The 18,474-nt window shown below is 48.1% G+C and overlaps 1 protein-coding gene and 2 long non-coding RNA genes across 3 annotated transcripts in view; 2 read left to right on the forward strand and 1 right to left on the reverse strand.

Moving 5' to 3' along the window:
* LOC311591745 overlaps nt 1–18,474 on the reverse strand; it is a 153,985-nt gene that overhangs the window by 58,212 nt on the left and 77,299 nt on the right. The gene's annotated exons all lie outside the window — the stretch shown is intronic.
* LOC311591746 overlaps nt 1–18,474 on the forward strand; it is a 167,087-nt gene that overhangs the window by 48,443 nt on the left and 100,170 nt on the right. The gene's annotated exons all lie outside the window — the stretch shown is intronic.
* The window catches only part of LOC311591743 (gamma-tubulin complex component 3-like), a 54,645-nt gene that overhangs the window by 10,348 nt on the left and 25,823 nt on the right, over nt 1–18,474 (forward strand). The window contains exons 3-11 of the mRNA XM_084803401.1: nt 1,050–1,117; nt 3,693–3,770; nt 4,396–4,607; nt 6,393–6,565; nt 7,538–7,656; nt 8,280–8,405; nt 11,476–11,544; nt 11,805–11,937; nt 12,908–13,074. Of these exons, the coding sequence (XP_084659527.1) occupies nt 1,050–1,117; nt 3,693–3,770; nt 4,396–4,607; nt 6,393–6,565; nt 7,538–7,656; nt 8,280–8,405; nt 11,476–11,544; nt 11,805–11,937; nt 12,908–13,074 (1,145 nt within the window). The remainder of the gene's footprint in view (nt 1–1,049; nt 1,118–3,692; nt 3,771–4,395; nt 4,608–6,392; nt 6,566–7,537; nt 7,657–8,279; nt 8,406–11,475; nt 11,545–11,804; nt 11,938–12,907; nt 13,075–18,474) is intronic.

Genomic DNA, 18,474 nt, shown 5'->3' on the forward strand with positions numbered 1-18,474 from the left:
TGGTGAGCTCCTTGCCAGTGCCTTAGTTATGTCATTAATATAGATGTTCAAGGAAGTCACATAGTAATAGTAATAACTGAACAATAAAAACATTGAAAATAAGATTAATAAGCTGGGCGTGGTGGCGCACACCTTTAATTTCAGCACTCGGGAAGCAGAGGCAGGCAGATCGCTGTGAGTTTGAGGCCAGCCTGGTCTACAAAGTGAGTCTAAGACAGCCAAGGCTAACACAGAGAAACCCTGTCTTGAAAAAGCAGGGGAAAAAAGGGCTGGAGAGATTGCTCAGAGGTTAAGAGTACTGGCTGCTCTTCCAAAGGTCCTGAGTTCACTTCCCAGCAACCACACAGTGGCTCACAACCATCTACAATGAGATCTGGTGCCCTCTTCTGGAGTGCAATTGTATATGCAGGTAAAACACTGTATACATAATAAATAAATAATTTAAAAGAAAAGAAAATAAGATTCATAATAAATGCATTGATGTTTCTTTTGAAACAGTCATTATTTCATAATGAAGCAATATGGAATACTGGTGTACAGCTTAGCAGAAATGTTAGAGTGTGACCGTTTTTGAGACAAGGTATCACCCCTATGTAACTTTGGCTGGTCATTGAGGCTGGCCTTGGACTTAAGACCTGCCTGCCTCTGCCTTCTGAGGGCTAGGGTTAAAAGCATGCACCACCTGGCTAGGGTGTGGCTTAAGTCAGATGAACTGCATGTCTGGTGGTCCTGTGAATTCATGCTTTCCTGGACAATGCCCCATCCCTCTCTGCTGGTAGCTCTTCTCAGTTAGTAGTTGAGAACAGTTTGCCTCACTCTGTATCAGTATTTGTAGACAACCCAGCCTGAGAGTCTCCATGTTTTACCCATGTCAGACAGGCAAGGTGAGCTGACCAAATGATTGCTAAGTCTCCTTGACCTGTTCTTTGGGTTCTGGGTTCAGTATTCTTTTCAGCGGTCTCAGTCTATTAGCACAGATGCAATGCTTTCGTAACACTGAATCAGGGTGTGTGTGACTAATAGGCTTAATCCCCTTTTAAAATTTTCAGTCATCCGACAAAGGAGAGAAGCAGATGCCACATTATTTTCAGAGCTCCACAGAAAACTTCATTCGCAGGTATGTTCTGGAAGTCCATGAATGAGAGTGGCTTGGGAGTGTGTGGTGGCCTTGCTTGCTGTCCTTTATGCAATCAGTAATGGCTTTCAGCTGCAGCTGAAAGGTTCAGGGTTAGAAGTATTAGTTGGACTTCCTGTTGGACGGCTGGCGATTGTCTGTTGCATAGGAAATGGACTTCTCCAGCTTGCATTGAAGTTGTCTTGATGACATTGCCAAGAGTGGGTGCACTGGTGGATGTCAGACCTGGCCCCACAGCAGAAGTTCCGTGCCTCATGCAGTTTTACATGAGCAACACATTTTGTTGCTAGAGTGAAAAACAGAAGGGAAAACAATTCTGACCCTTTTGTGATTGGGTACTGATACTTGAATAGTTTCCTAATCTAATATTTTGATAAAGATTTGTCAGTTTCACAAAGATACTTGCACCACAGTTGAGATTTTGTGATTTCTGGTTGCAAGGAATTGAGTTTACTTAGCTTTCTTCTTCCGGTAGAGAGGACTAAGGACCCAGAGGAGCCTAGGAAGGAAGACTTGAGAGCCTTGTGTGCAGTCCATCTCTTTCAAGGTGGTTCCCAACAGCGGCAGCACTTTTTCTTGTTTTCAGTCTTTCTCCATCTGTGACTGACTTCTGCACTGCAGAGGTGACAGGGGAGTTTATGTGCTGTAGTTAGGGAGCTGCTTGCCCTCGCTAGGATCATGGAGATAGTTTGATGCAGCAAAACCTGTTGTGTGATGCTGTGGCCACTGGATGGAGATGCACTTGTGAGACTGAAATTAAGAAGGTTGTTTTCTAAAAGTTTGTTTGAAACTTTTTATTCCTATGCTTGCTTGTATACATCCATCCATCTAATCTATCTTTCTATCTATCTATTTATCTATCTATCTATCTATCTATCTATCTATCTATCATCTATCATCTATCTATCCACCTCTGTATCTATCTATCCATCCATCATTTATCAACTATCTGTATCTATCAACTATATCTATCTATCTATCATCTGTCATCTATCTATCTATCTGTCTGTCACTACCTATTCCCTATGTTAAAAGAGGCCGCTCTTAAGCCCAGTGTGGCAACACACTCCTGTGTCTCAGAACTGGGGAGGCTGATGTGGGAAGGTCAGCTCAGTTGCGCATGTTTTTTAGTTAAAATATATATGGCTTGCTTTCCAACATGTCATTGTCAGATTTTGTATGCACCAGTTCACTTGGGGGGCTCCCCCCCCCAATTTCTTCCCATTCACACCCTTTCTGAAGTGAGAGCTGGGATTCTGGCCTTCACTTTAATTACAGAGGCAGAGGTCTTCCAGCTGTTTTTCCACTGGCACATTCTTTAGGGACATGCCCCCTCAGAGACATACAGCCTGGTGTCCTCTGCGGTTTAGGGAGCCTTCCTTTTGTTTTTTGCTGGTGCCTCTGGGTATCCATGTCTTTAGGCAGCCTGCTTTTCCTGCTTTGTTGTCCACTGTCATGTTGACTCCTCTCAGCAGTCTTATGTCTGCCTGCCGGTGACGCCTAGCAGCCAGGTTTGAGTCCTGGGGTTTCCTACATGCTCTTGTTTCCTTTGTGGGTGAAGAGTGGGTCTCTGGCATCGTGGTGATGACAGGAAGTGGTGCACTTAGAGTGCTTGGTGCTGTGGTTATTTGCGAATGGCAGCTGCTGTTATTGACTGAGAAATGGAATCCAGACACAGAGACAGAGACAGAGTCAGAGGAAGTGTGTCATGTGGTGCAGACAGGGCCTGGCCGTCACTGGCCCTGTGAGGCCTGCCTCTGTTCCAGGCTGCTGCAGTCTTCTCCCAGCCGCTTCCCTGTGCAGCGCAGTGCAGTGAAGTGTCTGGGGACTGCAGCAAAGGCCTCCAGGCCTTGTCCACACCTGCAGACGTTTTCATTGTATTTGCAGTTCTAGCCCATGGATCTGTTTGTGGTTCCTGCTCATCATGGTCACATTTCTAGAGATTCCCCAGGGACCCTCTCCAGTTGTGTCATTTGCCTGCATGTCTGTTTCCATTAGAAACATCAGGGTGCTCACAGGGGTGGAATACTTTCCATCCTTAGCTTATCTTTTCTACAGACTTCTTTTGTGCTCCAAATGGGACACTAATCTAGAAAACCAGTTCACTTCCCCGACCAAAGTCACATTATATAGTCCAGACTGACCTGAAACTCATTGTGTCAATGAGGCTGGCCTCAAACTCACAGCTATCTGCTTGTCTCTGCCTGCTGAGTGCTGGGATTAAAGGTGTGTGCCACCATACCCAGCTTTATCCACATGTTTTTGGTAATAGTTTTTTCTTTTTTTTTTTAAACCATCACTGTTGTTGGTTAAGTTTTACTAATTCAAAGCAGGGTAAATTTGGGATTTGTTTCCAGGGAGTTAAGGACCTGGGTGTTGGTCACAGAGTCACTTCCAGTCTTCATGAGTATAGTGCCATTTATGACTGATGAAGTGAGCTCAGAGTGAATGTCACCAGGTGAATTTTAAAGTGTATGCCTATTTGGGAAATAAGTATAAGAGGGAAAACAAAGTTGAGACAATAGCTCTTGTAATATTTTATTTTTACTTTAAACAGGGAGTTTTGAAAAATACATGGTCAATCCTCTACCTCTTGCTGAACCTTAGTGAGGATCCTCGCAAGCAAGCCAGCAAGGTGGGTGAGCGGGCCCTAGCTGTGTCTTGTAGGCTGGTCACACCATGTTTTCATAGGAAAGAAAATAATAGAAAAGCTAAAAGCCTACAGGCCAGGTGGTCAAGTCATTTTTTTCTTTTTGAACGGAAGTTTCCAGAAGATGTGTTTCAAAACTATGTTATTCTGATGTAGCAGCTGCTAAAGAGTGGACCCTCAAATTAGGACCAACAGCCTGGAAGGGTTGGTGTAGTTGGGAGCACTTGTCACTGTCACAGCAGCAGGCTTCCTGCTGTAAGCCTTCCCATGTGCATTTCCTGGAGCCTCTGGCTCTTCCCTGCTGCAGGGCCTAGTATGAGAGACTCTCCGCAGACTTTTGGCTGGCAAGGAGCTGAGGAGTGTGGGTGGAGGGCCTGTTCCTCCTTGTGTAACCGCAGGAGCTCAGGGGGCTGGCCCTGTCAGCTCAGCAGTACCTTCGCTGACTTGCTGATCCAGTGGCAGAACTAGCACAGGAACAGGGGCACAGCGTCCCTAGCAGAAGACAGGGGCACAGCGTCCCTAGCACGGGGACAGGGCACAGCATCCCTGCAGGTTGGGCACGGTGCCCTACAGTTTCTTGCCTGTGTGTTTACGGTGCGTTTCATTTCAGGTAACTAGCTACGCTTCATTATTTGCACAACCATTACCAAGAGATGCTCACTCAATGCCTTACTACCATGCCAGGCCTCAGAGCCTCCCCCTGAGCCTCCAGGACCGCAGCACGCAGGCGCAGAGCGCTGGCAGCTTGGGCAGTAGCGGAATCAGCAGCATCGGCATGTGTGGCCTCAGTGGTCCCACACCTGTGCAGCCTTTCCTCCCTGGGTAATTTGAGTGTTCTCTCTCTCTCTCTCTCTCTTTCTCTCTCTCTCTCTCTCTCTCTCTCTCTCTCTTCTCTCTCTCTCTCTCACACATACACACGCACACACACACATGCACACACATACACACACACACGCACTCACACACACACACACACACACACCCGCACACACACATACCTGCACACAGCATGTGCACACACCTGCACATGCAACATGATAGAACCAGAAGCATCTAGGTGCTGTGTGTGTCCTGCCCAGGCTTCCAGGGTATTGGGCTGTAGGTCTGTAAACCCTAAGCTTTTAGCTAGGCTGTTTCTGTTGGACTCAAAACTTGAAGAAGTAGCAGGGTGCATTGTCCTAGGTTGTGATTTTCAGACTTATGGTTAGTGCTGGGAGCAAAGAGGATGGAAGCCAAGGATATGTGCCTAAGACAGGCAGTGTTCGCGTCCTGCCATTGTCATTGCTGGTTGTCACGGTGGAACAGTGTTGTGGTCAGAGAATCAGTGTCAAAAGCATGCTGTTTCCCGTGCGAGCACGGTGGGATCTCAAGTCACTTTGACTTATATTGTACAGCAGGTACTGAGCATGGGCTGTGTGCACCACACATTGCCCTGTGATGAGCTGTACCATTTACCAACAGCTGACCCAAAGCCCGCATTTGGCTGAAAGGGTCTCAATTGTGACCTTAGAAATTAGAGTGCTTAGTGCTGTTATGAAAAAAATTACATAGACAATTTTGACCTGAATTAGGCTTTTATTTTACGTTTACAGTTCTTTTCAGATGCACAGTATTACTGAATGCTTTTAGTAAGTCTGTGCCCACCAACAGTAGTTCAGGGGAAGACTAGTTGTGCTCCCCATACTGAGGGTACTGCAAGGTAGGTGGGGTGGTGCTTTCCATACCAAGGGTAGGAGTGGTGGTGCTCTCCATACCAAGGGTACTGTAGGATAGGAGTGGTGGTGCTCCCCATACCGAGGGTACTGCAGGATAGGAGTGATGGTGCTCCCCATACCGAGGGTACTGCAGGGTAGGAGTGGTGGTGCTCCCCATACCGAGGGTACTGCAGGGTAGGAGTGATGGTGTTCCCCATACCGAGGGGACTGCAGGAGGAGAATGGCCTCCCCAGAGTACTGTATAGACTCTAGAGTAGCAGGTGCAGTTTTGAGCCCGAGGCTGTTTTAGTGTTCTAGGAAGCAGTAGTTTTATTACAGTTGTCACTAGAAATAAGCATCAGGTTCATAGGTTTCCACAGAGTGCCTGTGATGTTTTCCAGGGGACTTTTGCCTTGCATTTCATGTATTTGCGCATTCTCCAAATGAATTAAAAGTGCAGGGTCTGTTTGCATAGGTTGCACACAAGGTGGGGTGGGGCTGGTGACCAGTGGAAGGGACAGGGCCCAGGTGTTGAAACCTATCAACTGAGGAAGTGTTAAATTAATGAAGGTCATGATCTTGAAGTTAAAACTAATTTAGAGTTTCTAACTGATTATGTGTAGGCATGATGTCTGCTGTGTGTTGGTAGAAAAATCAAATAGGGAAGAGTAATGCAGGTGGACAGGTAAGCTATGCAGCTGGGAGCGGGTCTGAACACTGGATCGGTACCAGGACAGTGCCAGGGACCTGGAGCTGATTGTTATGGAGATGGGTGGTATAGGAGAGCCCTGGTATCAGCTTTATAAATTAATGTAGCTAGTTAATAAAGTAAAGAAAATTCCTAGGAACATTTCTGTCTCTTGTGGAGTCTGGTTGTTTGAAGTCATAAATGCTTTTATCTTTATTTCTCTAGACAGCCTCATCAAGCTCCAGGAGTTGGGGCTGGCCTTCGACCGCAGTTGGGGCCTCGTCTTACGTGGACTCTGACTGCAAATCAGCCTTCTTCACAAACCGCTACCTCCAAGGGTCTCCCCAGTGCTCTTTCTCGAAACATGACAAGGTCAAGGAGAGAAGGGGATTCGAGTGGTAAGATGTGTCTTGGCATCGAGAAGCCATTTCACTCTCAACACTAGCCAGGACCTGATGCTAGTTTTTATAGAATGAGGCACCAGACCCTGTTGGGGCCAGAAGCCTTGTGAGCTCACTGCACGCTGCCCACTGTTAGTTCTGCTGCCGCCCACTCTCAGCTGTCGTCTGACTGGCCAGTTCCCTCGGTGTTGGACTCTGTACCTCCTTGTACCAGGCCCCGTCCTCCCACCTCACTCTCTTCCTCCTGGGTAGCCACTCAGTCCTTCAGGAAAGTTACTTCTGGGGTTAAGTCCCCGCTCTGTGGAGGATGGTGTCTGTCTTGATCAGGGTGCTGGAGCTAGGCGCGGCACAAGTGTGAAGGAAACTCACTGGCCGTTTCCGTGGTGGTTTGAAGGATTTAAAGTCCCATTAGGCAGTCAAGGGGGTTGTGAGTGCTTTTCTTGAGTGTACACCGTGGAGCAGTGCTTGGCAGGTAGAGTCACCAGTACTGAGGAGCAGGATCTGCTGGTGGTTCATGGTCTGCTGGTCCTGAGGCTGTGGCTGCTACTGCCATGGGGGCAGTGTAATTTGTAACTCAGGCACATGAAAGCCTTTGCCCACGCAGCTGTCCCATGGAGCACTCACACATGCACCTTCTCAACCACATTAGCCTCCCTTGTGTAAGTGTGGGTCCTCAGGGCCAAGCATGGAGTAAGCTGGTGTCACACAGCCCCTTGCTGTGCTCTCCTCTCCCTATCTGCCTGGTGGTCGCAGGAGGTGATCTGCCTGGTGGCCTTGTCTTCTGAGGCCTCCATGGAGGGCACTGCAGGAGCCCTCCCCCTCAGAAGGCCCTGGCATCTGTCCTGCCTCTTGAGCTCACCGAGTTGGCATATGTGGCCTGGGAGCAAATGTATGGCACACAGCGAGTCAGTCGTGCAAGGCGTGTCACACAGAGAGTGTTCCTTACTGTCTTTTACAAATCTTTTGCAGGCTCGTTGGAGGTCACCGAAGCGGCTCTTGTGAGGGACCTTCTCTATGTGTTCCAGGGCATCGATGGCAAGTACATCAAAATGAGCAGCCCGGACAACTGCTACAAAGTGGAAGGGAAGGTACGGTAGCCGAGTGCCGCCTGCAGCGCTCAGGGATAAGAAAAGTCACTAGAGTCAGAACGAGCATCCTACTGACTGGCATCCCCAGGGATTGGCAGATCTGGGACAGAATGAGTGGCACAGCTGGATTTGCTTCTTGCCCTGACCATCTGTGGCTCCTGTGATCTATCACAGGCCCCCTGTGGTGAGGCTTGCTTTTCCTTATGAGTCCACTGCTGGGGCTGCTGCAGTGAGGGTAGAGGACCCAAGAAACAGAGGCCAGTGTGGTGTGCTGTCCTGGACACAGCATTCCTGATGCAGTCTTCCCACATCCCTGCTCCTGTGGATGTACGCCCTGCTCCTCTCCACAGGACAAGGTCATCACTCTCCTGTGTCTGGGGATTGTCAAGGTCCCTGGTGGGCAGGCCCCAGAATGCTATTCCACAGAGTGACACAGAAGGAGCCTGGTCTGCTCCCGCTCCGTCCTCCCTGCTGCCATGCTTTCTTCCTCTTGGTGGTGTGGTAGCTACTTCCATCTTCCTTGGGCTGCTGTTTAATGCTAGAATATTTGAACAGGTGGCTAGAGCTGATGGTGAATTCTACTGGTGTCTTTGAGTTTTACTTTTGCTGTGTTTACATTTTAGGCAAACGTAAATAAATCTTTGAGGGACATGGCAGTCCGGCTTGCTGAGCTGGGATGGTTACATAATAAAATCAGAAAATATGTCGACCAGAGGAGTCTGGACCGCTCATTTGGACTTGTAGGTCAGGTATGTTCATCGTCACTGCAGGTCTGAAGTGCTGTTCTCCTCCGCGCCAGAGCCTGAAGTCACTGTTGGGCTCTTCTTATAGAAAGTGTCCTTGGTAACTGCTGATGCTGTCAGTCAGGGTCCACTGAGAACACGGGGCCTGAGGACTGATGAGGGAATGGCAGGCGGGGTTCATCAAGGCCAGACGAAAGAGACTTGCAAGTGGGAAGCTTGGGCCTGCGCTGTGCCCACCACTGCCACCTCCGAGGCATAGGAAGGGCCTTGGAGCTGTGATCAGACCAGGCGTCCATGGTTCTAGTGTGACAGGTGTGGAATGTGGGGACCCATTGCTGTCGCTGCCTGCCTACGTAAGGCTGGAACACTGATGGAGCTGCACACCACTTGAAGCAGCCACCTTTCCCTCCTGGCTGCTGGATCTTGAGGGGAATGTGGATTTAAAAGTCAGTGTGGGAATACCTCCAAAGTCTTGGCCTCCTGCAGATTTTGGTGGCCCATGCTTTTGGTCCAAGCTGGATTCTTTTTCAGGAATTGCTGCCAACGGTATCTATAGAAGTTTACTGAGAGGATCACAGAGGTGCTGTAGCGTGGCTGGTGGCCAGGAGCATGGCAGGGGCAGCGTGGCTGGTGGCCAGGAGCAAAGCAGTGGTAGCATGGCTGTTAGCCAGGGGCAGTGTGGCTATTAGCCAGGGGTGTAACAGGGCAATGTGGTAGTGGCCAGGAACTCAGCAGGAACATGGCAGGGGCAGCGTGGCTGATGGCCAGGGGTGTGGCAGGGGCAGTGTGGCTGGTGGCTAGGAATATGACTTTAAAGTGATGCCTTGGGATGAAGTTTGGCTTCATGATTGACAGCATGTCACCTTGCACACTGTTCATTCACCAAAGCTCCTTTCTGTACTAGAAAGTGAGGAGAGAATGCATCCTTAGTGCTAGGCTTGAGCCTAGAGTTTCCTGCTGGCTGACCACTGCCCTTCTTGTTCTCTGAGGGCTGACACTAACAGCATGCCTGGCTGGGGCTAGGTGGAGCCTGTCACCTTTACTTAGTTCACTCCTTTTTCTGCCTGAAAAGTTGTATGGCAGATTGTGTAACAGTCTCAAATGTTTCTGTTTGCGTGAATTTCCACAGTGTAGCTCTCTGTGCATTGGCACTTTTTCACATATGGCTGCTGTGAATAGTGCTGCAGGCACCGACACAGGCCTACGGTGGGTGTGGGCATCTGGAAGTCCTCCTTTAGTTATTTGAGGAGCCAGTGCTCAGCCACCCAGCAGTGTGCTGGCTTCCCCTTCCTCATCTTCCAGATGGTGGCTGTTCTTACTGGAGCTCGGGTGTTTCTCAGGGCTTGGTTTCATTTCCCAGATAATTGGGAGTTGTGGATATTTTTTCAGTGCCATTGGCTGTGTCTTTTGAGAATGTCCAGTTCTGTACTGGGCGGTTTCACACTTTGTATATTCCGGGTCCTGACAACTTGCTAGACGTGCCTTAGCTATGTTATCACTATAGTAGCATCATAAGGGTCCTACAGTCAGGCATTTAAATCCTGTGCTTTCATCTTATTGGCCATGCTAGTGGGGTGGTGTTCACAACACTGTCTGCATGTAGCCCCTGTGTGTCCTGCTGCTGAAGTCAAGAAGCCATGGCTGCCCGTGTTAGACCATTTGAGTGCTCTTGTTGGGGTGATCTGTATCCCTGTTGGGGTGTGTCTGTGCCTGTTGTCGTGGGTACTTGCTGGGTGCATTCTCCCTGAGGCCTCAGCAGAGCCGTGTCATAGTCCAGATGGGACAGGATTGTGCAGAAGGAGAACTGGCTCCTAGCACAGTTCTTGTCATTACTCCTCCTCTGCAAGCCCAGGTGGTCCAGCCCAGCCAGCCCCACTCCCTCGGGCTGTGGGAGATGGACGCGCTCACAGAACCTGGCTATGTGGCGTTGGCATGCAGACCACCTGTAGTTTCAGCTGTGCAGTCTGCAGGAGTGCATTCTCCATGGCTGACAGCAGCTTAAGCTCTTGGTCAGTTGATAAACTGTTTATGTTCTTATTTTTAACCTTGTCTATGTTTGTGGTTCTGCCCGGTTGGAGACTGGGGTGGCGGTTTTGTAGAACATGATGATGTACCTGAACAAATGCCCCATTGCTGCCTCTCTGAATGTTAGGGGAGCTAACAAGTTAGTAAGGACGCCTGTGCCCTGAGCTGGTTGCTTCCATGTGTGGTGGTGGTGGGAATTTGGAGGTGTCTGCCCTCACTGGGACCCCAGCATTTCACTCAAAGGCCTTTGTGGTTCCCTAGGTTGGGGCAGTTCATCTCACAAGTCTGACTTTTGAAGTGTTGGCTGTGTGCCTATAAAGTTGGTGTGCTAATTTTATAGCTACAGGAAATGAAAATGTTCATTTTATGTTCCTTTTTATCACCAGAAGGGTTTTTTTGTATTTTATGTTCATTTTTTATAGCTAAAAGAGCATTTCATTCTTCTGTGTGGCAAAATAGGCACATATTGTATGGGATTGTGTATTGCATTAAGGTGTATGGGGAGCCATGGGGCCTGAATATTTCTTTAAAGATGCTAGGCTTTAGCCTTTGCTGGTCTGTTTGGTAGCTTGACTTGCAAGCAGACTTTGGGCTGTGTGCTCTGTTTATAGCCTCGGGTTCATGCCAAGAGGGTCTTATCATTGGGCTGCAGGCAGTGGGTCCGTTTTTACCACTTCTGGCAGCATCTGTGGAGCGAACTCTGGAGTTGCAGAGAGAACTGGGTCGGTAAGGAAACCATGCCAAAAGTGGGGCTAGTAGAAGTCCCCATTTCTTGGAAGTGGATTCAAGAAAGTTGTTGCAACTGCAGAAACTTAGAAAGGCCACCATGTAAAAGGGTCCTCCTCTAAAGTGACCATGCTTGTGGCATTACTGAAACCTGCCACATCCCTCCTGTTTCTTTCTGCAAGGTTCAAGCTGCTTCTTACTAAAATCAGCACTACAGATGCAGGAGCGCAGTTGCCCTGAGCTCCGTGGTGGTGTACTCTTGTCTCAGACTGAACCACTGTGAGCGCACGGCCATGCTTTAGCCCTGCTTGTCTTTCTCACACAGAGTTTCTGTGCAGCCTTGCACCAAGAGCTCAACGAGTACTACCGGCTCCTCTCTGTCCTGCACTCCCAGGTAAGAACTCCTGGTGAATCCTTCAAGACTTAGAAAACTGTAGACAGCATCTTGTAGCATCCTAGAACCAGTTGATTGCTCATTTCAGGGACCTCTCTGCCCTATGAAGACTAATTGTGTGTAGCCTAAAAGTGCTGTGCTTTTACAGGAGGACGTTTGAGTTGATTGCTGCACAGCCAGGCCTGGTTTTCGTTTGCGTAGGTTCTGGGGTGAGGACTTGACTCAGTCTCTTTGCTCACCCTTTCCCTGTTGTTTTTTAGCTGCAGTTAGAAGATGATCAAGGTGTGACTCTGGGACTAGAGAGCAGCCTCACTCTGCGGCGCCTCCTGGTTTGGACATATGACCCCAAAATAAGGCTGAAGACCCTTGCTGCGCTGGTCGACTACTGCCAAGGTCCTCTGAGCGCTTCCTTTCTGTGCTTCTAGACATATTTGGTGCAAAACTTGCTTGTGGTAGGGTCTGTGATTCTACTCTGTTTGAGGGGCACAGCAGTGAGCACACACAGGAGACACAGGCTCACATTGATTGCACAGCAGTGAGCACACACAGGAGACACAGGCTCACATTGAGGGGCACAGCAGTGAGCACACACAGGACGCACAGGCTCACATTGAGGGCACAATAGTGAGCACACACAGGACACACAGCCTCACATTGAGGGCACCGCAGTGAGCACACACAGGAGACACAGGCTCACATTGAGGGGCACAGCAGTGAGCACACACAGGACACACAGCCTCACATTGAGGGCACAGCAGTGAGCACACACAGGTCTGCGGCAGTTGTTGCTGTAAGACTCGCTCCTGGGTTCCTAGGTGTCTCTCATCACTCGTCTGCTTGCACACCAGAGCAATGTGTATGAGACTAGGAGCCTCTGACCCACACTGCCAACTCCGCGCTTGCCTTGCTAGAACCCAGTTCTGCCGCTCCTGGGCCTTCCTCAGGGTCCTGCTGCAGAGCTGCACTGCTGCTGGCAGGCTGTTTGCATGTGTGCCACACCCCACATCTTGTCATGTTGTCCTTAGAGCCTTTGCTTTTCATGAGTACTTAGGTGTGAGCTAAATTGCAGAGTAAAGTGTGAATCTTAAGACTCTAGACGGGGCAGCTGGTCACTCGTAGTCAGTTTTACAACTGAAAAGCTTGTTGGCTGACTCCTGCTTGTGTGTTTGTACAGCCAGAGACTGCATCTCAGTGCCCATGCTGTGCTGCTACTGTCACTAGGTACACAAGGTTCGTACTGACTGAAGAAAGCAGAGGCATATTATCACTGTCACTTGCTGTCTTTGCTTAATATTAAGTGATTGCTTGTGTCATGACTTCAAGTTTGGCTATTTTTGTGTATTTTTTTCCTTATTTCCCCTAGGACGGAAAGGGGGTGAGCTGGCCTCTGCTGTCCATGCCTATACAAAGACAGGGGATCCCTACATGAAGTCCCTGGTGCAGCACATTCTGAGCTTAGTGTCTCACCCTGTCCTGAGCTTCCTCTACCGATGGATCTATGATGGGGAGCTGGAGGACACATACCATGAAGTAAGTACCAAGGCTTGGGGCTAAGTGCTGTGGGTGCCACCTCCTCCAGTGCAGCTATCTTGACCAGTATCATCTCTCTGAACAGGCCTGTGCCTCCTCTGAAGGCCATGCACCTCTGGCACGGTGCTACTCTGTGATCAGCACAGTCACGTGGTTAGGGGGAATGTGCATGTCCAGGCTGACTGACAGCAAAGCGTGGTCTCCCTGGGGCCTGCTGATACCAGATCACCGGCTGGCTGATGGCAGAGCACCACCCTAGGGCCTGCAGATGCACTGGGGTGGGTGTCTCTTTACGTGGTTATTTTATAAACTTGTCAGCTTGGTACTAAGTATTTGAGTGAAGCAAGCTATTACATCTGGGTTTATTTTCCTTTTGAAATACAGGTAGTTAAGGTGCAATGTAACACGCGTGTTCCTAAAAATCTCTGACACACAGAACCATTCAGCCAACAGACACTAGAGGACTTTGTGGTGGTTGGGAACAGGGCCAGCGACAACACACTCAGAAGTGCTGTCAGTAGCACTAAGAAATGGAAACAGAAACCTGATGAAAGTTGTATTCTATATTCACTTATGCTAAGAGGTTAAGAAATGCATAGACACCACACTAAATACAGCATTCATGGTAAAACCTCTGCTGCTTGCCATGGAAGTGAGTGCAGGAGAGGAAGTTGAATCCAGGTCACATGCTTTTTAGACAAATTCTCCACCAGTAACCCGTATCACCAGGCTTCCGTCTGGAGTTCTGAAATGTGCGGTACATAATTGTTCCTTATTTTTATCAGACACTGATTTGCTGTTATGTAGCACAGTGTTCATTTGAGGTGTTCTTCTGAAGATACCTTGTTGCTTGGAATATGAGTGAGACTCTAAGATTTGATTTTGTGTGTGTATATGTGTGTGTGCGCCCGCACGCATGTGTGCCGTCTCGGGTATTGATCTTCAGACGACTTCCACCTTCACTTTTTGAGACAGGGTCTCTCATTTGACCTGGACCTTGCTGAGTAAACTAGGCTGGCTACCCAGCCTGCCCCAGGAATCTGCCTGTCTCTCTCTCCAGCACTCAGATTACAAGTAGGTGTCATTATACCCAGAGTTTTTTTTGTGTTTTGTTTTTTTGTTTTCTAATGGTGTTGCTTTTTTTTCTATTTTTTCTATATAATATATTCTGATTATTATATTATTATCCCTCCCCCAATTCCTCCCATGTCCTTCCCACCTCCCATTTCACCCAAATCCATATGCTTTCATATATTAGAAAACAAATGAGCACCTAAAAATAAATAAATAAAATAAAATAAAATAAAAACAAACCGAAGAAAAAGAGTCAAAGAACCTTCTTTTATTTTAAATTGCATGTGTGAGGACAGTGCCCAAGAGTCCAGAAGAGAGCTTTGGCTCCTCTGGAGCTGGAGCTTTAGGAGCTGTGAGGCACACAGTGTGGGTGGTGAGAGTCAAACGTGCGTCCTCAGCCGTTGTGACACTTGCTCTTAAGCTCTGAGCTGTCTATCTAGCTTCTGTCCAGGCTTTGTTTGTTTTTCTTTACTCACTGAGTCATCGCTCTAGCCCTGGGTTTTAGAAGTTACCGAGTGTCTTGGTCTGGTGAGCATGATAGAATAGGTTCATCTTGTCACTCAACAAATGTAACCTCATTTCTTATCCCATTGAAAGATTTTATTTTATTTTTTTCATGCTTTGCTCTTGACTTAATTTAAAATATCTAGAAAAGTTCCATGAGTTGTGTATGGGTCCTTCCCCTGTGTTCCCTGAGAATTAGCATGTTATCACATGACTCACCAATCTTTTCACACCTCCCCGTGCTAATTCATAATTCTCGGGTTTTCACAGGCACCAGCAAGACCAAGTCCCTAGTCCTTTGTGTGCCAGTTCCTCTGCCCATGTGACGCTTTGGCCCTGGTGCTATTTGCATTGCTTCTTTGCTGTTGCATGACTGACAGGTAGCGGTTCTCTCTGAGCTTAGGTGCCATGTGGTAAGGGCTGCTGTGCTTGTCCCTTCAGTCCACTTTGCTGTGACTTAGTCCCTGCTCCATTGCTGCTGGGTCTTCCTCACTCAGCCTTCCCTCTCCCCTAGATCTGTATAAAGTCTGGGCCTGTCAAGGGCATTCTGGGAATAGGTGAGGCTAGAGTGAGTCTCTGGAACATTTGGCCATCTCTTGCCCTGAATATAGGTCCCTGATGTCCTTCATTTTCTAGTGAACTCTAAATATTTTTCATTTAAGTTTTAAGTCACATTTTTTAAAAACTGCAAATAATAGATTTATCATACATATTTGGTAGTATATTTGGTTTTTGAGTAATAAAAACTTGAGGCTTTTGCCTCTTTAGCCCTCGCATAAGCTAATTCTTTCTCAACATGGCCAAAGTGAGCTAGAATTTGATTGTGAAGCTGAATTTTTTTCAAGTGCCAACTCAGTGGCTGTAAGTGAGCTGTAGTTTATGGGCTGTCTGCAGTGGGAAATGCTTCCTGGCCAGAAGAAGGTGTAAATACTGGTAAGGAGAAACTGAAAGGGGAGCCATGTAGACATTGTGAGTTGAAAATTAGCTCCTGCGGTCCCTCTCAGTGGCCAGCCTCAGTGGCCTTAGGAAGCACCTGGTAAAGCACAGCAGGTGGCCATCTGCATGTGTTTGTGAGAAGGAGCCCAAAGGGACTAGTTAGGAGGTTGCACCTGCCTAGAGCCCAGTGGGAACTAGTTAGGAGGGTAAACCACCTGGAGCCCAGTGGAGACTAGTTAGGAGGGTACACCTGCTTAGAGCCCAATGGGGACTAGTTAGGAGGGTGCACCCACCTGGAGTCCAGTGGAGACTAGATAGGAGGGTGCGCCTGCTTGGAGCCCAGTGGGGACTAGTTAGTAGGGTACACCTGCCTGGAACCCAATGGGAACTAGTGAGCAGCAGCATCCCAGAGGCAGGCTGGGGCCCAGGTTCCACCAGAGGGAACAGAAAGGCAGTGGAGAGGCATCCTTTGCTCTTCATCCTGCCTACCATTGTGGTTACAACCCCTGACACAGGAGCCAGGGTAACCTGTCCTCTCCAGAGCTGTTTTAGCAGGTATTTTGTCACAGCAACAAAAAGCCTAAGACTGTTCTGCAGCAGGCCTGAGCAGGGAGAGAGATGTACCCACTGCCTATGAGTGAGATGAGGCCTTCCGTTTGATAGACAGAAAGAGTAAGGAAAGGAAAAGACAGTGCCTGAGCCTGTCCATGCACCTGATGGACAAATCACTTATTGTCCATTTTCAGTTGATGAGAAATGTAATGAACAGGTCCATAGAGAGCAACAGGACATATAGTATTGTAGAATGGCAGCAGGAAACAGCAGGAACTCAGCAGCTGCCTTTCCATGAGAAGGCCAGAAGGTGGCAGGTGATTGAGTCTGCAGGCATTGACAGTCTCAGGCAGAAATAGAGAGAGAAAAGAGTCCTCTGAGTATGACCCAGGTGTGTTAGCTCCCAGAAGCAGGACTCCCAGATTGAGTCACAAGGAATGTGTTCAGACCTCCAGCAGGTCAGTAGATCCCCGAGACTGAGACATGCGTGAGATGGTCTTTGAGGGAGTTCTGACAGACAGCTGCAGAGTCTCCACCAAGCCTCCCCAGACGGCGAAGTGCAACAGGGAGGGACATTTCCATCATTTCATGAAGCCATCACAGTACCACACAAGGTAAATATGTGACCACATCTCTCAGGACTACCTACAGATGTTGAAAGCCTCCACTAATTACCAGGAGCACATTGAAAAAATTGTTACCAAAAGGGATTCATCCTAGTAATACAGAGTGTGGTCCATAGTCCATCAGAGAAGAGCCATAGTCCATCAGAGTAAGAGCCATAGTCCATCAGAGTAAGGGCCCATAGTCCATCAGAGTAAGAGCCATAGCCCATCAGAGTAAGAGCCATAGCCCATCAGAGTAAGAGCCATAGCCCATCAGAGTAAGACCCATAGTCCATCAGAATAAGAGCCCATAGTCCATCAAAGTAAGGGCCATAGCCCATCAGAGTAAGAGCCATAGCCCATCAGAGTAAGGGCCCATAGTCTATCAAAGTAAGAGCCATAGCCCATCAGAGTAAGAGCCATAGTCCATAAGAGTAAGAGCCATAGTCCGTCAGAGTAAGGGCCATGATGAGAGTGTAAAGGACACAGTCTGCTCTGTGCATGCTAGAGAAACGTCTGCTGACATTCAGTACTACACAGCAATAAAACACCAAAGCCATGATCAGAAGAGAGCTGTCTTTGGAACAGTAGCAGCTAATGCCTGGGGCTGGTAAGAGGCTGTCCACCTTGCTCCTGAATAAAGACCCACACAAGGTACCAATATCCTACTTCTACTCAGCATTTTATGTGTGCCAGCAAGACAGCAGTGAAGAGGGATCCAATCCGGTAGAAAAGAATGGAAGAGATGACCTTCGCAGGCGACATGGTCTTAGCATAGAGAAACCCCAAGTGTGGACTGCAGAGAAGTGCACTGGAAAGGAGGCACGCCTGGGTCTAGTGCTAAGGTTCTCAAACTAGCAGACTGCCAATCAGTGCCAGAAATCCTTGTGTTTCTTTATGCTGGCAAATGCTACATACAGGAAGCCAAGAAGACAGCTGCATGCACATCAAAAGCATTCAATACTTAGGGATAAGTTTAGCCAACAAAACTGGAGCCTGGTGCTGCTTGAAACTGTAGCTGGAGTGTTTGCCTAGTCCATGACCTTCGTGATACAGGGAAGCTGAGACTGGATGAAGGGGTTGTGAGCTTTTCAAGTCCTAAGCTGGATCCTGGCTGCCGTAGCAGGCAGGTTGCTGTGGGAGTGTCTGGGGACTAAGCTGCACACTAAGCAAATCTCCCTGTTGCTCCTGTTTCGGGTGGGAAGTGCACATTTGTCTAGCAGTTAATGAGAAATCAGGGTACAATGACAATTTTTTTTTCTCCTAGATTCTTTCTGTGTTTGACATAATAGTAGAAATCAAAGGACCTTGAGGGGGAAATGCATCAATACAATGAAGGCTTACTGCAATTATGTTCTGGCCTCGGTTCTTCCTCTGCCACCATACCATATATGTCTCCCAGTTCATTGTATCCTAAAGATGAGCACACCCTTTGTGCTCACTACTAGCTGATTGTAGAGTGAGTGCACGCTCCTGTGCCCTAGAAGAAGCAATGTATTTGTGACTTCCAAAGATGACTGAATTGTCTGGGAGCTTTTTTTATAGTTTAAATTAAAATCCTTATTGTTCACACTGATAGAAACCCAGCTGCACTCCAACTATCAGGATAAATTGGTGTGCTGTCTGTAAAAACTAGCTCTTGTGTTTAAGTGAGTAACAGAGAAATACAATTTACATGCAATTAATGTCATCTGTTGGATGGCAAGCCAAAGGGCAGTTGTAGCACAGT

This window comes from Acomys minous (assembly GCF_964271855.1).
Source record: "Acomys minous genome assembly, contig: scaffold_24, whole genome shotgun sequence".
Taxonomy (NCBI): Eukaryota; Metazoa; Chordata; class Mammalia; order Rodentia; family Muridae; genus Acomys; species Acomys minous.